General features: G+C 44.7%; 1 protein-coding gene across 1 annotated transcript; it reads left to right on the forward strand.

The window, feature by feature from the left end:
- The first annotated feature begins 107 nt into the window (after positions 1–107).
- On the forward strand, positions 108–22,892 carry bmerb1 (bMERB domain containing 1). Its single transcript, XM_021556872.2, has 6 exons — positions 108–649; positions 6,093–6,213; positions 14,120–14,193; positions 18,590–18,704; positions 21,258–21,343; positions 22,002–22,892. The coding sequence occupies exons 1-6, from the start codon at positions 562–564 to the stop codon at positions 22,115–22,117; spliced, it is 600 nt and encodes a 199-aa protein (XP_021412547.1). The 5' UTR covers positions 108–561; the 3' UTR covers positions 22,118–22,892.
- The last annotated feature ends 1,514 nt before the right edge of the window (positions 22,893–24,406 follow it).

Here is a 24,406-nt window from a genome sequence, read left to right on the forward strand (position 1 = left end):
CCCTCCCACCTGCTCTGGCTACTCAGCTTCCATGCATAGCCCTAGAGTACTTCAGTTCTTTGACATTCACTCGTTTGAAGGACTTACTCTTTCGAGAGGGATACTGTATTAGTGAAACATTTTCCTATAAATGTAAGCCTTCTGCTCCACATATTCAGCACCTAGGCCTAGTGATATCTTGACATCTTCATTGAAAAAAATGCTATCGCTAGAAATTCTTCAAATAAATAATTTTATGGAAAAATAGTAGAAACGTTATAGAAAATATCGATTTCCAGCTTTGTATTTGACAAATATGACACTGTTTCAATGCAAGCTCGGTGCCGTTTTTCTCCCTTTCTCTGGTTCGTAATGCGCGTGCGCTCTGCATCCATCTGTGTACCACACAGGAATTTGTAAGCTTAAATAAAGATGCTCAACGTCTCGGCTCGGTGGTGCCTTCGAATCGGCGAAACTGATTTATCCTGAAAGGAAAACAAAAGAGCAGAACTCAATATAGGATTTTAACACACCTTTCCACAACCCATTAAACTCATAGTGTATCATAAAGCAATTCCAGCTATGGAATTGAAGAAATCAATTTCTGAAACCGAGCGCTCATTGAAGAGCTACGGCTCTGTATCGGAAACGGAATGGACAAAAGACAAAGGTGAGCGTCATTCATTGCAAAGTAACGTTTTGGTCTGTTATAGTGGTTATTGCTCTGTGCAGAATAAAGCATGTGGTTTCAGATAGGGGATGTTGCGTTGCAAAACAACACCCGTTAATTGCAATTAGTCCGTGCATCTTTATTGTTTCCTGAATGTCATTCCCAGTGCCTTGAAAATGGACTGGAGACATCTCCATGCATGAGCTTTGCTTTCAATGCATTTTGGAGGTGCATTTGACCAGTTATTCACTGATAATAACCATATCATTACTATTTGAGAAGATCTTTCTCATTTACAATAGCTTACCCGCTGTATTAACAGTATATATTACAATAGCACAAAGGAGAGGAGCCCCGAAATGTATACACATATGTAATGCCGCATATCTAGTAGACTATTTCCATAACACTAAAGAAGGACTGACATATGCCCCAGCTCTTCACTTTCAGCTGACTGTACATTCCAAAGTTGTCTGACTGGGTCTTCTAATATATTGAACTGCACCCCTTCCAGTCGATGGATGCAGCAGGGTAGAACAAGCTAGAAGCCTACCTGCTGGGCTGTGAGTGTGTGAGTCAATACCAGCATCACCAGCACTGATACCAGCAGGAAAGATGATATAAACAAACTGTAGAGACAGGCAAGAGATTTTCATCCTCCTCGTTTTCATCCTTTTTTTTATCAGTAAGATATCAATGCATTATGAAAGGTCTTTCGAAGGAAGATACATTTTAAGATAAATATTTCAATAATGTTATTTATATGACATGCATTGTTCATTGTTCTTAATTTTACTGGTATCTATTTGTGATATTATGGGTAGGCTAGGCTAGTGCCACAAAGCTGTCATCAGAGCAGTATGATATATGTCTAATAATACAGACATAAAGAGGGTCATGGGGGGGTAAACAGAGATCAGAGGTGAGAGGTCAGAGGTCAGGAGAACAAGAGGTCATAAAAAGAGGTCATATTGTGTGCTTTATGTAACCAGAGATCCACAGCAGAGAATCCTGTCATGAGTCAGCCTCACACACCTACGGGGTTAAGTTCAATATTCACTTGACTTATACTGGTAGTTATGTTTCACTGTATATTTTGTGTAGGGCTGTCTGTGTGACATCTGTATACTTTCAACAGAAATCAGCCCATTGGATCTTGGAATAATATATTCTTTGAGTGTCCTCTTCATTAATTCAATCGTTAGAATAGGAATGAAAAAGAGAGACGAGAGGAGAGTGGGGTGCAGAAAGTCTGAGATGAATTCTTCAGCTCATGAATATGAATAGAAGAAGACTGCATCTATTTTTAGAGGTAGACTCTCTGTCCCCATTCTCCCTTCCCCTGGTTCCTCCTTGTGTGTTCCAACTTTCAACTTCCATCTGTGTTGGGAGACGCATAGCTGGATACTAAAACACAGTGGGAAACATTACAATTAACACAGTACTTCTGGGCCCTGTTCATTAGGAGGAAAGCAGACTGAAACAGGGAGGGGCTACCAGACTTTGTACAATAACAAAAGCTCATTTTTGTTTTCCATTGCAAAAACTTTTTTTATTATATATTGCATGCCCGAATGAACATAACCCTGAAGTGGCTGCTACGCAGATAATATTCACATGACAGATCTGCTTCTCCTCATCAAGCAGACATCTGTCCACCCTCCTCCTTCTGTCAAGGCTCTCATTATGTTGATCAGCTGATTGATAGACAGATGTTCAGGGTATTGATTAGGCAGCTTGTTTTAATGTAATTAGTTTGATTACATTGGGTTAATAACTAGCTTGGCTCTGCCAGTGAAGCTACATTGATAGGGAAGCCTGGTATTTCTTCTAATAGTGACTGTGGGGACTGGGGAGGATAATGATGCTGTTACTGTATGGATTTAGAGCTGGATTCAACCCGCATCGCGGAAGATCTGCATTAAAACGTCAAGGTATTTTCCGATTGAGCCGACATATACAGCGTTTTACCACGAACGCGGGAACATTGCCTTTAAATTCCAGCTATACGGCGGGTCTTCCGTGATACTTCAGCGATTTATTATTATTTTGGCTTTTGCTTTTCGATACAGTGCTGTCTGTAGGCCACACTGTGTCTGTTTCCCTGTAGTAGGTTTAGCACGATTCTTACTTTGTCTTTCAATGCTGCCTTCCATGGTGCCCACTCTAGCATACCACTTAGAATGCATACCCAATACATTGCTTCATACTAATTGGTATGGTGCTGTGTATGTTGGAACAGAGCCTCAGCCTTCCATACTTAACATTTACCATGTATCCAGGAGTTTATCCGAAGACCCCTATGAGCAATATCTTCCTCCTCTGTAATCCTGCTGATGGCTGAATGTGGACTACTGAGTACGGGAGTGTGTGCTGACTGAGTGTGTACTGCGTTAAGATAACTTCCTTGGCTCAGAGCAGTCGGCAGTTTAGATCCTTTGTGTGTTATTCATTACAGACCTGGCTCTCTGCCATCATAATGGGCCAGTCAGGATTTTGTGTGGCTCGGTACTATTGACAGTCAGCAGCAAATTGTGTGTGTGTGTGTCTTTGTGTGAGGTAGAAAGAGTAGCGAGGGAGAGAAAGGTAGAAAGAGGAGGGGGAAGAGGGAGAGAAAGATAGAGAGAGCAGTGAGGGGTAGAGAAAGAGAGAGAGAGAATCCACTTGGTATGAAGCCTCCACAGTTTACCACACTGTGTTATTGACTGCAGAGACAACTATGTGGGTATCAGCATTGTTTTCATGCTGCGGTTACCACAGCAGGGAAAACATTGGGACGCTACTTTTCATTCAAGGACTCGACGTCAAGCTAAGCATTGAGTCTCATCAGCTATGAACAGTCACAGGATGCAATTTCGATTCTTGTTACATTTGTCTTAGACAAAAACAGTGACTCAAACGAATGTCAAAATCTCATCCAGCCAAAGAAAAACAATAGAGGGGACAAAATTGAGGTGACATCATTTTTTGTTAGTTATTTCCAAGATTTGGAACGCCACTAATTTCCCTTTTGTCGATTGTCTTTAAGAGTCCTGCCTCCACATTAGCACCTTGTAAAGGTCTCTGGATGGATAGCATTACCAGTAGTTGGTTGAGGAGTCACAGAACAGTCAGTTCACCATTCTGGACTCGTAGCCTGTCTCTCTCCATAGAGAAAATCTGTCTGGAAGGCCTGTCTCCCAGCAGTACTGTACACAGTGCGTCCTTCTAACCCTGAGTGAAATATTTACGTCCTGCCTAGTGGGGGATGGGAGGCTATAGTTTACAATGGATCCAAGGTGTGACATTAGAGGGTAGGTGCTTGCCCCCTAGGCCTATGCCACAGGGGGTTGGTGGAACCTTAATTGGGGAGGACGGGCTCGTGGTAATGACTGGAGCGGAATCAGTGGAATGGTAACAAATACATCAAACACATGGATTCCAGATGTTTAATGCCATTCCATTTCCATAGTTCCGGCTGTCATTATGAGCCGTTCTCCCTACAGCAGCCTCCTGTGACCTATGCACTCTATCTGACAATGGTAGCGTGATGATTGTTCTGCGGCTTAGTGCTATTGACTGAAATATGCGTTTATTAATCCGTTTGCTTTCTTGCTGACATAGGTTACACATTGGAGAAGCCTAGGATTATTGTTAGTAGTGTGTTCAGTTGGTTGACATTGGGATTGCGATGATCATTCAGTTGCTTATGCTGGCTTCACGTGCTGGTGGAAAATGGGAAGTCGTAAGTCTGACATGATTGTGTTGAAGTGATTTTGAAGTCGGAAGAATTCTTTAAACAATAATATTTTAGCTAGCTAACATTTCCAATAATAAAGTTAGTTAGCTTATTTAACATTGACAATATGGTGAAACTAACTACATTCTCCATATTGATATGGTTGTAATTGTCAAAAACAGATTTGTTGCCATCTTTTGGTTCAAAAGGTGAAAGGTTGTGGTGAAACGTCACAACTCAGCAACTCGGCTAACAACATTTTCTCCAAGTTTCCTGCTTGGAGGGTTATTAAAGTGAAATTTCCCACTAGGAACTAGGAGCTCACGATAACTCCAATAGCACTTGAACGCTGCATTAGTGACTAGCAATATAGGTTTATTATTCCATCAGTTTCCATTTCTATTGGCTTCACTGTGTTGCTGTGTCCGGTCTTTGATTGCTAATAGTTGAATAGGTGGCGTTGTGAGGTCATTGGCCCCGGTTCAGGGTGAATTAGTCCAATCGGTGAAGAGTTACTCTAGGACATTGATCTATGTCAGTACCAGTATGAGATTTCTCTCATTTCTTTGACTTGAGGCCCTTCCCACTGTCTGCATCCCAAATGGCTTTCTATTCGCTATATAATGCACTATATAGGGAATAGGGTGCCATTTGGGACACAACCACCGCCTTCAAGACTTCAACCCGTCAGCCCTTCCAAAGCCTCACTAACACTCAGAGACAATGACTCCTTCCATTATGTCTTTTTATGCTCTTGATTCAGCGAGCGTCACATCAGAGTGCCTGAGCATCTGGCATCGAATTTAAGGTCGTCAGCTACTTCTTTCTTAGTCATCAGCCATTTTACTAGAACCTTCTATTCCTTTTAGGTGGGTACTGTGAGACACAATGACACATACCGTAGCTATCATCTGGACTTGTCTAGGTTTGCCACGAAGCACTTTGACAGTGTGTGAGTGAGTCAGGTTTTTTGCTTTGAAGACAAGACTTGAAGAAGACAGCTCAAAAGCAACACGGTGCTTTTCATTTAGTCAAGAGAGACATTCCTGGTGTCATTTACATTTCAGATCATTTACTATGCGTATCTTGCTCCTTGACTTACTCAAGCGTCACATTCATAATTAGGACGTTGGATGGAGCAGGGAGTAGTGTTGTATTACTGTAAAATAAATCTGCCAAACAAGCCGTGGGCATTGTACTGGATAAAGGGAGGGGAATAATAGGAAAGGCTAGACAGTAATGCTTAGCAGGACCAAGTCCATTGTGATTCCATGTACTGCTCTTTAAGTCAGAGGAAGGAGGGAATAATAGGCAAGGCTAGACAGTAAAGCAGTAATGCTTGGCAGGACCAAGTCCATTGTGATTCCATGTACTGTTCTTTAAGTCAGAGGAAGGAGGGAATAATAGGCAAGGCTAGACAGTAAAGCAGTAATGCTTGGCAGGACCAAGTCCATTGTGATTCCATGTACTGCTCTTTAAGTCAGAGGAAGGAGGGAATTGGTCTCCTCTTCAGACTATTTGATAGTGGGAACAATAGAATAGGCCCTTTGGTTCTGAAGTCCAGAAGTAGGTATTGTATTGGTGTTTTATGAATGATCTATTGAAATATTTAAGACCAAAATATTTAGAAATGCCTCCCTCCCTCCCTCCTGCCCTTCTCCCGATGTGTTAGAATGATGTAACTCACAATAGGGTTAAAGCACAAAGTTCCCTCTCTCCCTCCAGGTCAGTCAGATGTGTCCATGGCGGAGAGCATCATGTCTCCAGATGAGATTGAAGTGGAGATGGCTCGCATCCAGCGCCTCAGGGAGGTGCTGGTGAGGAGGGAGTCCGAACTGCGCTTTATGTGAGTACTGTACAGAGACCATCAACACCACAATAAAATAATTACAGACTGTGGCTTTAATCAATCAATCAATCAATCAATCAAATGTATTCTTAAAACCCTTCCTACATCAGCTGATGTCACAAAGTGCTGTACAGAAACCCAGCCTAAAACCCCAAACAGCAAGCAATGCAGGTGTAGAAGCACGGTGGCTAGGAAAAACTCCCTAGAATGGCTACAACCTAGGAAGAAACCTAGAGAGGAACCAGGCTATGAGGCATGGCCAGTCCTCTTTTGGCTGTGCCGGGTGGAGATTATAACAGAACATGGCCAAAATGGTCAAATGTTCATAGATGACCAGCAGAGTCAAATAATAATAATCACAGTGGTTGTAGAGGGTGCAACAGGTCAGCACCTCAGGAGTAAATGTCAGTTGGCCGATCATTCAGAGTATCTCTACCGCTCCTGCTGTCTCTAGTGAGTTGAAAACAGTCTGGGAGTCTGGGACAGGTAGCATGTCCGGTGAACAGGTCAGGGTTCCACAGCCGCAGCACATGGACTGGGGACACCAAGGAGCCATCAGGCCAGGTTGTCCTGAAGCATGGTCCTAGAGCTCAGGTCCTCAGAGAGAGAGAGAGAGAGAGAGAGAGAGAGAGAGAGAGAGAGAGAGAGAGAGAGAGAGAGAAAGAAAGAGAAAGAAAGAGAGGGAGAATAAGAGAGAGCATACTTAAATTCACACAGGACACCGGATAAGACAGGAGAAATATTTCAGATTTAACAGACTGACCCTAGCCCCTGACACATAAACCACTGCAGCATAAATACTGGAGGCTGAGACAGGAGGGTCGGGAGACACGAAGACGTGTTGGATTTGAATAATAGAGAAGCTCATTGGAATAGATACATTGAATTTCCATTTTCTTCCAAGTGGGGTGGGCGAATGTATTATGTACAGTAAAGAGAGTACGTAGACTCTTTGGGACCCTTGAAGAATAATGACACCCATACACATAAGCCTAATAGGTTTATACTGTGTATCCTGATAATAATGATATTATCCGGATGTAGACGCAGTAAAGCCGTATTTCTAACACTGTGAATAATCAGTTAACTTGATTGCCAGCCTGCTCCATGCCAGTACAGAAAGGAGTTGGCTAAAGCAGAAACAGAATGGCATCCATGCTATTACAGTGCCTTCAGAAAGTATACACACTTCATACACATTTTGTTGTGTTCCAGCCTGAATGTAAAATGTATTACATTTGTCACTGGCCCACTCACAATACCCCCATAATGTCAAATTAAGAAAAAATGAAAAGCTGAAAATATGTTCAACCCCTTTGTCGTGCCAAGCCTACACAAGTTCAGCAGTTAACAAGTCATATAATACGTGGCATGGACTCACTCTGTGTGCAATAATAGTGTTTAACATGATTTTTGAATAACTACCTCATCACTGTACCCCACACATACAGATAATTGTAAGGTCCCTCAGTCGAGCACTTGAATTTCAAACACAGATTCAGCAATAAAGACCAGGGAGGTTTTCCAATGCCTCGCAAAGAATGGCACCTATTGGTAGAGGGGTAAAAATTTAAAAGCAGACATTGAATATCCCTTTGAGCATGGTGAAACTATTAATTACACGTTGGATGGCGTATCAATACATCCAGTCACCACAAAGATGCAGGCATCCTTCCTAGCTCAGTTGCCAGCGAGGAAGGAAACCGCTCAGGGATTTCACCATGAGGCCAATGGTGATTTTAAAACAGAGTTGAATGATGTGAAAGGAGAAAACTGAGGATGGATCAACAACATTGTAGTTACTCCACAATACTAACAAATGACAGAGTGAAAAGAAGGAGGCCTGTACAGAATAAAAATGTTCCAAAATATGCATCCTGTTTGAAACAAGGTACTGCAAAAAATATGGCAAAACAATGAACTTTTATCCTGAATACAGTGTTATGTTTGGGGCAAATCCAATACAACACATGACAGAGTACCACTCTCCATATTTTCAAGCATAGTGGTGGCTGTATCATGCTATGGGTATGCTTGTAATCATTAAGGACCGGGGAGTTTTTCAGGACAAAAAATAAACTAAATGGAGCTAAGCACAGGCAACATCTTAGTGGAAAACCTGGTTAACTCTGCTTTCCACCAGACACTGTGAGATGAACTGGGAGGAATCAAGATCTACACAGTCGTCTGATGTGGCTGTCAATGTTCAGGGAGGAATCAAGATCTACACAGTCGTCTGATGTGGCTGTCAAAGGTCAGGGAGGAATCAGGATTTACACAGTCGTCTGATGTGGCTGTCAAAGGTCAGGGAGGAATCAGAATTTACACAGTCGTCTGATGTGGCTGTCAAAGGTCAGGGAGGAATCAGGATTTACACAGTCGTCTGATGTGGCTGTCAACGGTCAGGGAGGAATCAGGATTTACACAGTCGTCTGATGTGGCTGTCAACGGTCAGGGAGGAATCAAGATCTACACAGTCGTCTGATGTGGCTGTCAACGGTCAGGGAGGAATCAGGATTTACACAGTCGTCTGATGTGGCTGTCAATGTTCAGGGAGGAATCAAGATCTACACAGTCGTCTGATGTGGCTGTCAAAGGTCAGGGAGGAATCAGGATTTACACAGTCGTCTGATGTGGCTGTCAAAGGTCAGGGAGGAATCAGAATTTACACAGTCGTCTGATGTGGCTGTCAAAGGTCAGGGAGGAATCAGGATTTACACAGTCGTCTGATGTGGCTGTCAACGGTCAGGGAGGAATCAGAATTTACACAGTCGTCTGATGTGGCTGTCAACGGTCAGGGAGGAATCAAGATCTACACAGTCGTCTGATGTGGCTGTCAACGGTCAGGGAGGAATCAGAATTTACACAGTCGTCTGATGTGGCTGTCAACGGTCAGGGAGGAATCAGAATTTACACAGTCGTCTGATGTGGCTGTCAACGGTCAGGGAGGAATCAGAATTTACACAGTCGTCTGATGTGGCTGTCAACGGTCAGGGAGGAATCAAGATCTACACAGTCGTCTGATGTGGCTGTCAAAGGTCAGGGAGGAATCAGAATTTACACAGTCGTCTGATGTGGCTGTCAAAGGTCAGGGAGGAATCAGGATTTACACAGTCGTCTGATGTGGCTGTCAACGGTCAGGGAGGAATCAGAATTTACACAGTCGTCTGATGTGGCTGTCAACGGTCAGGGAGGAATCAAGATCTACACAGTCGTCTGATGTGGCTGTCAAAGGTCAGGGAGGAATCAGGATTTACACAGTCGTCTGATGTGGCTGTCAAAGGTCAGGGAGGAATCAGGATTTACACAGTCGTCTGATGTGGCTGTCAAAGGTCAGGGAGGAATCAGGATTTACACAGTCGTCTGATGTGGCTGTCAACGGTCAGGGAGGAATCAAGATCTACACAGTCGTCTGATGTGGCTGTCAAAGGTCAGGGAGGAATCAGGATTTACACAGTCGTCTGATGTGGCTGTCAATGGTCAGGGAGGAATCAAGATCTACACAGTTGTCTGATGTGGCTGTCAAAGGTCAGGGAGGAATCAGGTTTACACAGTCGTCTGATGTGGCTGTCAAAGGTCAGGGAGGAATCAAGCTGTACAGGCAGATTGGAACCTGAGGGGGAGAGAGAAGTGTTCTGTCCTGCAATGATGAGGTGCGTTAACGGTGAGTGCTGGACCTGGTGGGGGGTGCCAAGAAGTAGGGCCTCAGTTTTGCTGCTGTTCAGTTGAAGGAAGTTTTGCTTAATTCGTGCCCTTATCTGCTCACGGCAGGTGTTCAGACAGGCACTTGCATCAGAGGGACATGGAGCCATTTTTAGATACAGCTGGGTGTCATCAGCATAGCACTGCAATGTGATTCCATGCCGGCTGATGACACGACCGAGGGGGACCATGTGCAGGACAAACAGGATGGGTCCAAGAACAGATCCTCGTGGGACACCACAATACTCATACTCAGTCCTTTCTGAGAGGGAGGAGTGGAACCAGCTCAGAGCTGATCCAGACAATCCGACGGTGTCCCGGGAGGCATTCCAGGAGGATGGGGTGGTTGACAGTGTCAAACACTGCTCTCAAGTCCAGGACGATCAGGAGACAGGGGGAGCCTGCAGCCGCCATCAGCAGGTCGTTGGTGACCTTATTGGTCTTGTCACGGGGTCAGGTGACCAGATCAGAAGTTCATGCTTGATTTTCAGGGGATCTTGGACCACCATATTGTGTGAAATGTTTTGGTGTGATGGCAAATACAATCAATAGAATCTGGAAAGAGATTGGGGGCAAATGTGGCTTCATTAGCTTGGATGGCTTAATCAGTGAACAGTGATGCTAATACCTCCAGCTATGTGTGACTCAGACACACACACACACACACACACACACACACACACATTCTGTAGCAGGTGGAGTGGCAGAGTGCAAAGCCTGCTGGAAGCACCATTGGGGTCTAGTGAGTGGGTAAACAACACAAGGCAGATAGGGGATAGTGAGGAGGAGAGAAAAAGATGTTGAGGTTGAGAGACAGGAACAAGTGAGTGGGCGAGAAATAACAGGGGGTCGAAAGAGCAGAGGGAGAAGAGGCTGAAGAATGGGAACAAGGGAGAAAGAGGGAACTACAGGAGGTGGAGAGAGATGAAGGGAGGATAGTAGGGAGAGGGATGGAGGAAGAGGAGGAGGAGGAGGAGGAGGAGAGAGTGGAGGAGGCAGAGGGGGAGGGGGGGGGTGAGTGATGAAGGGAGGGATGGAGGGAGAGACTGAGGAGGAACAGGGAGAGAGAGATGGAGGGAGGGAGGAGGAAGGAGAGGTGTTGGGAGCTGGTGGATGAGTCATCAGTCTGTGATTTACAACAGAGAGACTTAAATCCCTGGTTGCTGTCACAGCGCTGCAGAGAGAAAGGTAGGGATGGATGGAGGGAGGGAAAGGAGGGGAGGAGAGGAAGAGAGAGATGAATGGGAGGGGGAGGAGAGGGAGAGAGGGAGGGGGCAGAGAAGAGAAGGAAAAGTTTACATAGTCAACGGCTCTCTATCCACCGGATGTGCACCAAACTCACTAAAAGTGGCAGTAATAAAGCCTCTCTTGAAAAAGCCAAACCTTTCGGCCTATATCGAATCTTCCATTCCTCTCAAAATTTTTAGAAAAGGCTGTTGCGCAGCAACTCACTGCCTTCCTGAAGACAATGTATATGAAATGCTTCAGTCTGGTTTTAGACCCCATCATAGCACTGAGACTGCACTTGTGAAGGTGGTAAATTACCTTTTAATGGCATCAGACCGAGGCTCTGCATCTGTCCTTGTGCTCCTAGACCTTAGTGCTGCTTTTGATACCATTGATCACCACATTCTTTTGGAGAGATTGGAAACCCAAATTGGTCTACACGGACAAGTTCTGGCCTGGTTTAGATCTTATCTGTCGGAAAGATATCAGTTTGTCTCTGTGAATGGTTTGTCCTCTGACAAATCAATTGTAAATTTTGGTGTTCCTCAAGGTTCCGTTTTAGGACCACTATTGTTTTCACTATATATTTTACCTCTTGAGGATGTCATTTGAGAACAATGTTAACTTTCACTGCTATGCGGATGACACAGCTGTACATTTCAATTAAACATGGTGAAGCCCCAAAATTGCCCTCGCTAGAAGCCTGTGTTTCAGACATAAGGAAGTGGATGGCTGCAAACTTTCTACTTTTAAACTCGGACAAAACAGAGATGCTTTTTCTAGGTCCCAAGAAACAAAGAGATCTTCTGTTGAATCTGACAATTAATCTTAATGGTTGTACAGTCGTCTCAAATAAAACTGTGAAGGTCCTCGGCGTTACTCTGGACCCTGATCTCTCTTTTGATGAACATATCAAGACTGTTTCAAGGACATCTTTTTTCCATCTACGTAACATTGCAAAAATCAGAAACTTTCTGTCCAAAAATGATGCAGAAAAAGTAACCCATGCTTTTGTTACTTCTAGGTTAGACTACTGCAATGCTCCACTTTCCGGCTACCCGGATAAAGCAGTAAATAAACTTCAGTTAGTGCTAAATACGGCTGCTAGAATCCTGACTAGAACCAAAAAATGTGATCATATTCCTCCATTGCTAGCCTCCCTACACTGTCTTCCTGTCAAGGCATGGGCTGATTTCAAGGTTTTACTGCTAACCTACAAAGCATTACATGGGCTTTCTCCTACCTATCTCTCTGATTTGGTCCTGCCGTACATACCTACACGTACGCTACGGTAACAAGACGCAGGCCTCCTAATTATCCCTAGAATTTCTAAGCAAACAGCTGGAGGCTGGGCTTTCTCCTATAGAGCTCCATTTTTTATGGAATGGTCTGCCTACCCATGTGAGAGATGCAAACTCGGTCTCAACCTTTAAGTCTTTACTGAAGACTCATCTCTTCAATGGGTCATATGATTGAGTGTAGTCTGGCCCAGGAGTGTGAAGGTGAACGGAAATGCTCTGGAGCAACGAACCGCCCTTGCTGTCTCTGCCTGGCCGGTTCCCCTCTTTCCACTGGAATTCTCTGCCTCTAAACCTATTACAGGGGCTGAGTCACTGGCTTACTGGTGCTCTTTCATGCCTTCCCTAGGAGGGGTGCGTCACTTGAGTGGGTTGAGACACTGATGTGATCTTCCTGTCTGGGTTGGCGCCCCCCCTTGGTTTGTGCCGTGGCGGAGATCTTTGTGGGCTATACTCGGCCTTGTCTCAGGATGGTAAGTTGGTGGTTGAATATATCCCTCTAGTGGTGTGGGGGCTGTGCTTTGGCAAAGTGGGTGGGGTTAAATCTTTTTGGCCCTGTCCGGGGGTATCATCGGATGGGGCCACAGTGTCTCCTGACCCCTCCTGTCTCGGCCTCCAGTATTTATGCTACAGTAGTTTGTGTCGGGGGGCTAGGGTCAGTTTGTTATATCTGGAGTACTTCTCCTGTCTTATCCGGTGTCCTGTGTGAATTTAAGTATGCTCTCTCTAATTCTCTCTCTCTCGCTTTCTCTCTTTCTTTCTTTCTCTCGGAGGACCTGAGCCCTAGGACCATGCCTCGGGACTACCTGGCATGATGACTCCTTGCTGTCCCCAGTCCACCTGTCCGTGCTGCTGCTCCAGTTTCAACTGTTCTGCCTGCGGCTATGGAATCCTGACCTGTTCACCGGACATGCTACCTGTACCAGACCTGCTGTTTTCAACTCTCTAGAGACAGCAGGAGTGGTAGAGATACTCTTAATGATCGGCTATGAAAAGCCAACTGACATTTACTCCTGAGGTGCTGACTTGCTGCACCCTCGACAACTACTGTGATTATTATTATTTGACCATGCTGGTCATTTATGAACATTTGAACATCTTGGCCATGTTCTGTTATAATCTCCACCCGGCACAGCCAGAAGAGGACTGGCCACCCCTCATAGCCTGGTTCCTCTCTAGGTTTCTTCCTAGGTTTTGGCCTTTCTAGGGAGTTTTTCCTAGCCACCGTGCTTCTACACCTGCATTGCTTGCTGTTTGGGGTTTTGGGCTGGGTTTATGTACAGCACTTTGAGATATCAGCTGATGTACGAAGGGCTATATAAATACATTTGATTTGAAAGAGAGAAAGAGTGAAAGATGGAGGGAGGGAGTGATGGAGGGGAGGAGAGGGAAGGATGGAGGGATGGATGGGAAGAACAAGGGATGGAGGGAGGAAGGGGAGGAGAAGAGAGGGGGATGACATGACAGAGAGGTACCAGTAGTGTCCTCAGGGTGGGTCTTCAGGACCAGAGGATCTTGTAGAGGAGTGATTCATTCAATAGTTTTCATCTGCCCACACTCTTCCCTAAGGGGAGTGTAACTTGGAAGAACTTGGAAGAACCAAAATGGAACAGGGCCAGAGAGTCAAACTGTGCTTTACCCTTCCTAACTGGAATGAATGTTATTGTCTTTTCAAGGGCGGACGACATCCAGCTCTGCAAAGACATCATGAGTCTGAAACAGGAGCTGAGGAAGGTGGTAACTGTACCAGGTAACTAACAGCAACAAATAGAGACAATCACAATCACAACAGTCAACCATATATCTGAGGTAAATATTTAAGCAACAAGGCACGAGGGGGTATGGTATAAGGCCAATATATCACGGCTAAGGGCTGTTCTTAGGTGCGACTCAACATGGATTGCCTGTTTGTGGTATATGGCCAATAAGGGCTGCCCTTAGCAGTCGTATATTGGCCATACACCACAAACACCCAAGGTGCCTTATTTCTATTATAATAAGGATTGGACCCTTTTTTTCAATACCCAAATCTAACTGCCTGTAGCTGAGGACCTGAAGCAAGGATATTTATATTATTGATACCATTTGAAGGAAATACTTTGAAGTTTGTGTAAATTAATGTAGGAAAATATAACACATTAGATCTTGCATCTTTGAAATGCAAGAGAAAGGCCAAAATGTAATATTCCAGGTTAGGCGACTTTTGAATTTGGCCACTAGATGGCAGTAGTGTGAATGTGCAAAGTTTTAGACTGATTCAATGAACCATTGCATTGCTGTTCAAATTGTTGTATCAAGACTGCCCAAATGTGCCTAATTGGTTTATTCATATATTTTCAAGTTCATAACTGTGCACTCTCCTCAAACAATAGCATGGTATTCTTTCACTGTAATAGCTACTGTAAATTGGACAGTGCAGTTAGATTAACAAGAATTTAAGCTTTCTGGCCATATCCGATATGTCTTTGTCCTGGAAAATGTTCTTGTTACTTACAACCTCATGCTAATCACATTAGCCTACGTTAGCTCAACCGTCCCTGCCGGGGGGGGACACTGATCTCGTAGAGGTTTCTGCCCATATCAGATATGTCCTGGGAAATGTTTTTGTTATTTACAACATCATGCTAATCACATTAACTCAACCTCCCCGTGGGTGGTGACACCAATCTCGTAAAGGTTAAACTGGTTACCAACGTCATTAGAGCAGTAAAAATAAATTTTTGTCATAACTGTGGTATACGGTCTGATATACCACGACTGTCAGCCAATCAGCATTCAGGGCTCGAACCACCCAGTTTATCAATAACCATATATCCAGGTAACTAACAGCAACACGGACTTCACAACACCCCCACTGGCTGCCCTCGCCTGTCCTATTGCCTTTCCTATCCTTCCTGGCAACAGAGAGAAAAATGTATCATATAGTATTAACCATATATAACTACAGCCAAGAAATCCACTTCACCGCCCTCCCCTATCCTATTCTACCCGGCAACATAACAGGGAGAAAAATGTGCCATACTGTCTATCCCTCTAGGAAATAGAAAAAGCATATCAGGATGTATCCTCAATGTACCCTTAGCTTAGCCAAATTGCTTATGCATGTTGTAGAGCATGTGTCAAACTCATTCCATGGAGGGTCGAGTGTCTGCGGGTTTTTGCTCCCCCCTTGTACTTAATTGATGAATTAAGGTCACTGATTAGTTAGGAACTCCCCTCACCTGGTTGTCGAGGTCTGAATTGAAAGGAAAAACACCCCTGCTATAGTGAGTATAAACCCAAAAATAGGGTAGAGGAGAAAAACTGCTACTGTATGCAGCTACCTTCTGCTACATGGTGAGGTGATTTGTGGGTAGGTTCACTGCGGTAAAGTAGCCGCAAAATTGATTGTAACTCTCAGGGACATGGGAGAGTTATAGGGGGGGAGGTTCTTCCCCTCAGGTAGTTTAGAGTAGGCACAGTCATAATGGCCACACAGGCACACAAACACACACACGCATAGCTAACCGTAATGGCTATATGAGCCAATGGTCCATTTCCTGAGACTGTGGCCTAAGATTATATCAACGAATACTACTTAATTTATACTTTCCTCCACAAATGATGTTAGGTCTATTTGTGTCCACGGCTGACAGCAGATGGAGTCAAATAGCCACTACAACCTCACAACTCTACAACATCACAGTCTAGAGTTAGCTGTCTAGCCTGGTCCCAGACAGCACAAACAGATCTGGTACCAGGCTAGTTTCTCCTTTTATTTGTGAACTTGACAGAGTGACTGGATCTGTATTAGTGATCATCTGGAATCGCAACAAACAAGAACAATTAGAGCATATATAAAGCCTACATACAGTACAGATGCCATACTACTAGAAGCTAAATCCAGTACGTTATGCATGACATTCATTGAGATTTAAAACACCATTCACACATTCCAAATCAAATCTAATTCCTTACACCATTATGAGTCATAATATACCATACCCTATGTATCAATATGTATGTGACCCAACAAGCTCTGTTATTACCTCAGTACAGAGAAAGGCCCTAGCCCCGCTGCTTTTCCTTTTCCATTTGACATTCCGATTTCTGCATTCATCTATACGTTCCGGGAACACTGTGACTCCAGGGAATGGCTGTACGGATCTAGTTCTACCCCGGTGGGAGAGAAAGAGCTGAGACTGCACTCCTCTCCTGCCTGGTGCCTCAGCTTTCCCACCTACTATTTCTACTGTCAACAACACTGCACATTGTTCTCCAACTATTGCAGTGTATGTATGTGTGTGTGTGTGTGTCTCAGTCTATCACTGGGTCCCACAAGGGTGCGTGCTCAGCCCTCTCCTGTACTTCCTGTTCACCCATGACTGCGTGGCCATGCACGCCTCCAACTCAATCATCAAGTTTGCAGACAACACATCAGTAGTAGGCTTGATTAACAACGATGACGAGACAGCCTAAAGGGAGGAGGTGAGAGCACTCGGAGTGTGGTGTCAGGAAAACAACCTCACACTCAAAAGCAACAAAACAAAGGAGATGATCGTGGACTTCAGGAAACAGCAGAGGGAGCACCCCCCTATCCACATCAACAGGACAGTAGTGGAGAAGGTGGAAAGTTTTAAGTTCCTTGGCTTACACATCACGAACAAACTGAAATGGTCCACCCTCACAGACAGTGTGGTGAAGAAGGCGCAACAGCGCCTCTTCAACCTCAGGAGGCTGAAGAAATGTGGTTTGTCACCTAAAACCCTCACAAACTTTTACAGGTGCACAATTGAGAGCATCCTGCCGGGCTGTATCACCACCTGGTACGGAAACTGCACTGCCCTCAATCGCAAGGATCTCCAAGAGGGTAGTGAGGTCTACACAACGCATCACCGGGGGTAAACTACCTACCCTCCAGGACACCAACAGCACCTGATGTCACAGGAAGACCAAAAAGATCATCAAGGATAACAACCACCCGAGTCACTGCATGTTCTCCCCGCTACCATCCAGAAGGCGAGGTCAGTACAGGTGCATCAAAGCTGGGACCGAGAGACTGAAAAACAGCTTCTATCTCAAGGCCATCAGACTGTTAAACAACATCACTAACACAGAGAGGCTGCTGCCTACATACAGTCTCAAATCATTAGCCGCTTTAATAAATGGCACTTTAACAAGATTTACATATCTTGCATTACTCATCTCACATGTATATACTGTATTTTATACCATCCATTGCATCTTGCCTATGCCGCTCGGCCATTGCTCATCCATATATTTATATGTACATATTCTTATTCCATCCCTTTACATTTGTGTGTATGAGGTAGTTGTTGTGAAATTGTTAGATTACTAGTTAGATATTACTGCACTGCCGGAACAAGAAGGAAAAGCATCTCGCTACTCTCGCATTAACATCTGCTAACCATGTGTATCTGACCAATACATTTGATTTAATTTCAGTGTGAAGGTCAGGGGAATAAAGTCAAAATCCTTTCCAGAGAATTGGATAGAGAGTTTGTGAATATACGACTGCGTATGCAAATGAACCCATTGGGCTCTGGTCAAAGGTAATGTCCTGTGTAGGGCATAGAGTAACATTTGAGATTAATTCCATTAATATACGACTGCTTATGCAAATTCCCCCATTCAGACAGGACATTGCATCATTGAACAGCATTTGCATATTTTGTCTCCCGATTAGTTCTCATGAATTAAACACGAGGAGGACTATTTAAGAATCTAAATATCTAGGACTCTATTCAATCCGCATCGCAGAAGTTCAGCTTTACAGCATGATTGAAATTTAAAGGCAATGTCCCGCTTTAGCAGAGACTGCATTCACGGTATCACTGCATATGTTGGCTCAACTGGAAATTACCTTTACATTTCCATCACTTGAGCTTTACAGATTGAAAAGGGTCCCTACGGTTTGTGATGTGAATCACTATTTGGTAGCATGCGCTGCCTTCCCAGGAAGTTTCCTCTTCCCCTGTAGCTCAGTATCTAACAAATGTTGTATCAGTTGAGATATGTATTTAATATAAGATTTAAAAAATGTACTTTTTAGTTTGATATAAAACATCAGTCACCTTTCAAATCTAATCCTGTCTCTACCTCCCTCCCTCTATCCCCTTCCCTCTCTCCCTCTCTCCTTCCTCCAGAGAAAGAGAAGACCAAGAAACAGAGACAGTGGGAGGAGGAGTTGATCCTGAAAATCCATAAACTGGTGCAAAAGAGGGATTTCCTAGTGGATGATGCAGAGGTGGAGAGATTAAGGTAGAACTGTGGTCCGAGGGAGCTGGAGGGAGAGAGGGAGGGAGATGGAGGGAGATGGAGAGAGGGAAGAAGATGGAGAGAGAGAGGTGGAGAGAGGGAGGGAGCTGGAGAGATTAAGGTAGAACTGTGGTCTGAGGGAGGTGGAGGGAGGGAGCTGGAGAGAGGGAGGGAGGGAGATGGAGAGAGGGAGGTAGAGGGAGAGGGTGGGAGATGGAGGGAGATGGAGAGAGATAGGTGGAGCGAGAGAGCTGGAGAGAGGGAGGGAGGGAGATGGAGAGAGGGAGGTGGAGGGAGGGAGTTGGAGAGAGGGAGGGAGCTGGAGAGAGGGAGGTGGAGAGAGGGAGGGAGGGAGGGAGGGAGGGAGGGAGGGAGGGAGATTAAGGTATAACTGTGGTCTGAGGGAGGTGGAGGGAGGGAGCTGGAGAGAGGGAGGGAGGGAGATGGAGAGAGGGGGGTGGAGGGAGATGGAGAGAGGGAGGTGGAGGGAGAGAGCTGGAGAGAGGGTGGGAGATGGAGAGAGATAGGGAGAGGGAAGGAGATGGAGGTGGAGAGAAGGATGGGGATGGAGAGAGGGAGGTGGAGAGAGGGAGGGAGGTGGAGAGAAGGATGGAGATGGAGAGAGGGAGGTGGAGGGAGGTGGAGAGAGGGAGGGAGATGGAGGTGGAGAGAAGGATGGAGATGGAGAGATGGAGGTGTTAGGGAGGTGGAGAGAGGGAGGGAGCTGGAGAGATTAAGGTCTAACTGCAAGACAGTCTGAGGGAGGTGGAGAGATTACAGTCTAACTGCCAGACAGTCTGAGGGAGGTGGAGAGATTACGGTCTAACTGCCAGACAGTCTGAGGGAGGTGGAGAGATTACGGTCTAACTGCCAAACAGTCTGAGGGAGGTGGAGAGATTACGGTCTAACTGCCATACAGTCTGAGGGAGGTGGAGAGATTATGGTCTAACTGCCAGACGGTCTGGGGGACTGTCTGAGGGAGGTGGAGAGATTATGGTCTAACTGCCAGACAGTCTGAGGGAAGTGGAGAGATTACGGTCTAACTGCCAAACAGTCTGTGGGAGGTGTAGAGATTATGGTCTAACTGCCAAACAGTCTGAGGGAGGTGGAGAGATTACGGTCTAACTGCCAAACAGTTTGAGGGAGGTGGAGAGATTACGGTCTAACTGCCATACAGTCTGAGGGAGGTGGAGATATTATTATGTAACTGCCAGACATTCTCAGGGAGGTGGCGAGATTATGGTCTAACTGCCAGACAGTCTGAGGGAGGTGGAGAGATTACGGTCTAACTGCCAGACAGTCTGAGGGAGGTGGAGAGATTACGGTCTAACTGCCAAACAGTCTGTGGGAGGTGGAGAGATTACGGTATAACTGCCAGACAGTCTGAGGGAGGTGGATAGATTACGGTCTAACTGCCAGACAGTCTGAGGGACTGTCTGAGGGAGGTGGAGAGATTATGGTCTAACTGCCAGACAGTCTAAGGGAGGTGGAGAGATTACGGTCTAACTGCCAGACAGTCTAAGGGAGGTGGAGAGATTACGGTCTAACTGCCAAACAGTCTGTGGGAGGTGGAGAGATTATGGTCTAACTGCCAGACAGTCTGAGGGAGGTGGATAGATTACGGTCTAACTGCCAGACAGCCTGAGGGAGGTGTAGAGATTACGGTCTAACTGCCAGACAGTCTGAGGGATGTGACACATGACCACAGTTCAACACCTTACCATCTTCACTTCCTCTTCTTCCTAGGCTGCTATCTTGGTCCCCCTTGGTCTCTCACTTACTCCCCATCCTCTGCCTGCTATCTTGGTCCCCCTTGGTCTCTCACTTACTCCCCATCCTCTGCCTGCTATCTTGGTCCCCCTTGGTCTCTCACTTACGCCCCATCCTCTGCCTGCTATCTTGGTCCCCCTTGGTCTCTCACTTACTCCCCATCCTCTGCCTGCTATCTTGGTCCCCCTTGGTCTCTCACTTACTCCCCATCCTCTGCCTGCTATCTTGGTCCCCCTTGGTCTCTCACTTACTCCCCATCCTCTGCCTGCTATCTTGGTCCCCCTTGGTCTCTCACTTACTCCCCATCCTCTGCCTGCTATCTTGGTCCCCCTTGGTCTCTCACTTACTCCCCATCCTCTGCCTGCTATCTCGGTCCCCCTTGGTCTCTCACTTACTCCCCATCCCCTGCCTGCTATCTTGGTCCTCCTTTCTTTGACATGGAGATTACTTACAGACAGCAGAGCTGATATGAGATCACAGTGTCATTCAGTGAATGTATGGAGTGTTGAGGATACTGAGAAGTAAACTGCAACGGACAGATTGTGAGACATTCTTGGAAACAAAGCTATGTGTATGGAGATGTAATGTGCCATAAATAGTCACTAACTTTATTGAATAGGAGTATGGACACAAGGTATGTTAGTCCGGAAAGTGACAACTGTTTAGGGGCAAATGCTTTGGTACATACGTATGGGGGTATTCTACAGACTATGTGACGTTTTGCCATTGAGTAAGGGGTGACTGTCTGTCTGTAACCACTGACTCTAACCCATATCCTCTCTACAGGGAGCAGGAGGAGGACAAGGAGATGGCTGAGTTCCTGAGACAGAAGCTGATGCCTCTGGAGAAGCTGGCCAGAGAAGCTGCCCAAAGTGAGTAGTATCCTTCATACAAAACGCACACTAGTACACAATCAATAGTTTGTTTATGAGTCATAGACATGGTACACGTGTAGGACACAGTGCAATGAAATGCTTACAGGTTCCCCCTCTTGACAACGCAACACCAACATGGTCATGGTCACAGTGGCCTTGATGAAAACACTCAAGAACGTGTTAAAAGCACACATACAGTAAAGATGTGGATATGGTGTAATACCAAGCAGATGAGTTCTGTCATCTCCAGAGTCACAGACCATGAGTGGCCCTGACTGTCATTCAGTTTCACACCGGGCACACTGGCTCTGTCACATTAGGTCAAGACCGAGATAAAATCAAGAGGCAACAAGGGACAAGCCACGTAATGGAATTAGTGTGGTAACAGCCTATCAGAATATCGATTCTAGAACAGTCTTAGTTGTTAGGGCGTTGATTTCATCTAATCATGGCTAGGACTTCATTCAAACAGAGTCAAAGATGGGAATCGTAGAGAAATGGCTGGGCCTTTTTCATTTCCATCTAAAACCACAGGGAACGTGTCCAAATGTGCACCCCTATACGAGTCTCTGGTAGGAGTGCAAAAAGTAGTGCACTATGTTGGGAATAGGGTGCCCTATGACATCTCAGATTTGCCCATACTCTCTTACCCTAGATCCCCAGAAGCCCAAGAGACAAGTCCCTGATCCTCCGCCCAGCAAGCCATCCGTCACCAAGTCCATCACCATCATCAAGGACTGCTGCGGAGCCACCCAGTGTTGTATCATGTAACCGTGGTTACCGAGGAATTGAGGACAGTACACCCTCCCATTCACAGCACCACCCTAGTAACAACAACACAGTCACACTGTACATCTGTCACCTGACCTGGTCTCTTGGTGTCATATCACCTATCGTTACATAATTTCCTGTGATCCAGAGAACCCTGGTGCAAAATGGACGCCCTTATACGTGATAGATGGACAGGCCTGGCCACATGTAAATAATGGAATAACAGAAATGTAAATGAAATATGTGGCACTATATAATGTTAAAAGGCAATTGGAAATTGAATTTATGGGACCTGTACAGTATTGTAATTAATACACCAATTTATATTGATTTAGGGACTCATTACATCCCTCTCGAAACATTCTTCAGAGATCAATAATGACATATATTCCTCAGATTTATAAGCACAACGTCCCATACCCAACCGCAAACGCATCATACCAAGGTTCTCTGTCCACCAGGAAATGACATCATGACTGAATTGTTATTGACTTTGTCATTTTGAATAACGGGTATTTACTGGATGCTTCCATTCCAACCCTTTAACGGAACAACTAGAACACTTCTCAGACTTAGGACTGTATGCTTACCAGGGTGGGGTCAATTCCATTTCAATTCAGTCAATTACTTACCGAATTACCAGATTTTAAAATGAATTGATCCAACCCTGATGCTTGCTCTGGAACTGTAGATTATGAAACACTTCACTCACTGCAGTACATTTTCTATCCCTTTATTGTAAAGGTATACTTCCTATATAAACAGTATTACCGAACACAGTTGCTATGATACCATTTACATTGGCAAGCTGCAACAATCACATGATTGAGTTATTTTGTTTGTCTATGATGTATATTAACGTATCAATAACCAGCCAGTATGCACGCATTTATGTTGCTAAGACAACGTCAGCCTTACAACTGGTCATTCTTATCTTCACCAAAACATACTGGTAGTTATTACCATGGTATCACTACAATATTATTCATGATTACAATGAACAAGTATAGCAAAGAAAAACATTTAGCGCCATACTACGAGTCTTGCAATTTCTACGGCAAAACAAGAAGAGGTGAATGCAATTCTTTATTTGTACATGCCTTTGTTAAGATTCTGGAAAAGAGAGTGTTTGTTGGAATCTAATGTTTGTAGAAGATTAGGGAGTCCTGTTCAACAAAGTGACCCTCTACTTCAGAATATTTCCCTCTAACCCCACGCCTCCCTTTGGGTAGATCTCGGAAGTAGTTTCCTTGACTCGTCAAGTCCTTCTCCTTGCTTCCATCGGAGGTTTTGAGAAGCAAAGAATTGAGGAAAACACTGAGACCCATCCCTGAACTTTGTTCTGTAGTTTATTAGCGATGCTTTAATGTCCAAATTGAACAATATGCATAAATGAGCCGAAATGACCTGTACATATATAGTACTGGTCAAAAGTTTGGACACACCTACTCATTACAGGGTTCTTTATTTTTACTATTTTCTACATTGTAGAATTATAGCAAAGACATCAAACCTATGAAATAACACATATGGAATCATGTAACCAAAACAAGTGTTAAATCAAAATATATTTAATATTTGAGATTCTTCTAGGTAGCCACCCTTTGTCTTGATGACAGCTTTGCACACTCTAGGCATTCTCCCAACCAGCTTCATGAGGTAGTCACCTGGAATGCATTTCAATTAACAGGTGTGCCCTGTTAAAAGTTAATTTGTGGAATTTCTTTCCTTCTTAATGCATTTGAGCCAATCAGTTGTGCTGTGACAAGGTAGGGTTGGTATACAGAAGATAGGCCTATTTGGTTAAAGACCAAGTCCATATTATGGCAAGAACCGCTCAAATTAGCAAAGAGAAACAACAGTCCATCATTACTTTAGGACATTAATCTCAGTCAATGCGGAAAATTAAGAACTTTGAAAGTTTGTTCAAGTCCAGTCACAAAAACCATTCAGCGTTATGATGAAACTGTCTCTCATGGGAAAGGAAGACCCAGAGTTCATTTGAGTTACCAGCTTCAGAAAATGCAGCCAGAAATAAATGCTTCACAGAGTTCAAGTACCAGAACATCAACTGTTCAGAGGAGACTGAGTGTATCAGGCCTTCATGGTCAAATTGCTGGAAAGAAATCACTACTAAAAGGACACCAATAATAAGAGACTTGGGCCAAGAAACACAAGCAATGGACATTAGACCAGAGGAAATCTGTCTCTTGGTCCGTTGAGTCCAAATTTGAGATATTTGGTTCCAACCCGCCATGTCTTTGTGAGACGCAGAGTAGGTGAACGGAT

This window comes from Oncorhynchus mykiss, chromosome 13 (genome assembly GCF_013265735.2).
Source record: "Oncorhynchus mykiss isolate Arlee chromosome 13, USDA_OmykA_1.1, whole genome shotgun sequence".
Classification (NCBI taxonomy): domain Eukaryota; kingdom Metazoa; phylum Chordata; class Actinopteri; order Salmoniformes; family Salmonidae; genus Oncorhynchus; species Oncorhynchus mykiss.

What these genes read in the sequence shown, in the direction of transcription:
- bmerb1 (XM_021556872.2), top strand. Translation starts at nt 562, where the DNA reads ATGGAATTGAAGAAATCAATTTCTGAAACCGAGCGCTCATTGAAGAGC. An exon ending in GGAATGGACAAAAGACAAAG is followed by an intron (nt 650 to 6,092) that starts GTGAGCGTCATT and finishes CTCTCCCTCCAG; the next exon opens with GTCAGTCAGATGTGTCCATG. An exon ending in GGCCAGAGAAGCTGCCCAAA is followed by an intron (nt 21,344 to 22,001) that starts GTGAGTAGTATC and finishes CTCTTACCCTAG; the next exon opens with ATCCCCAGAAGCCCAAGAGA.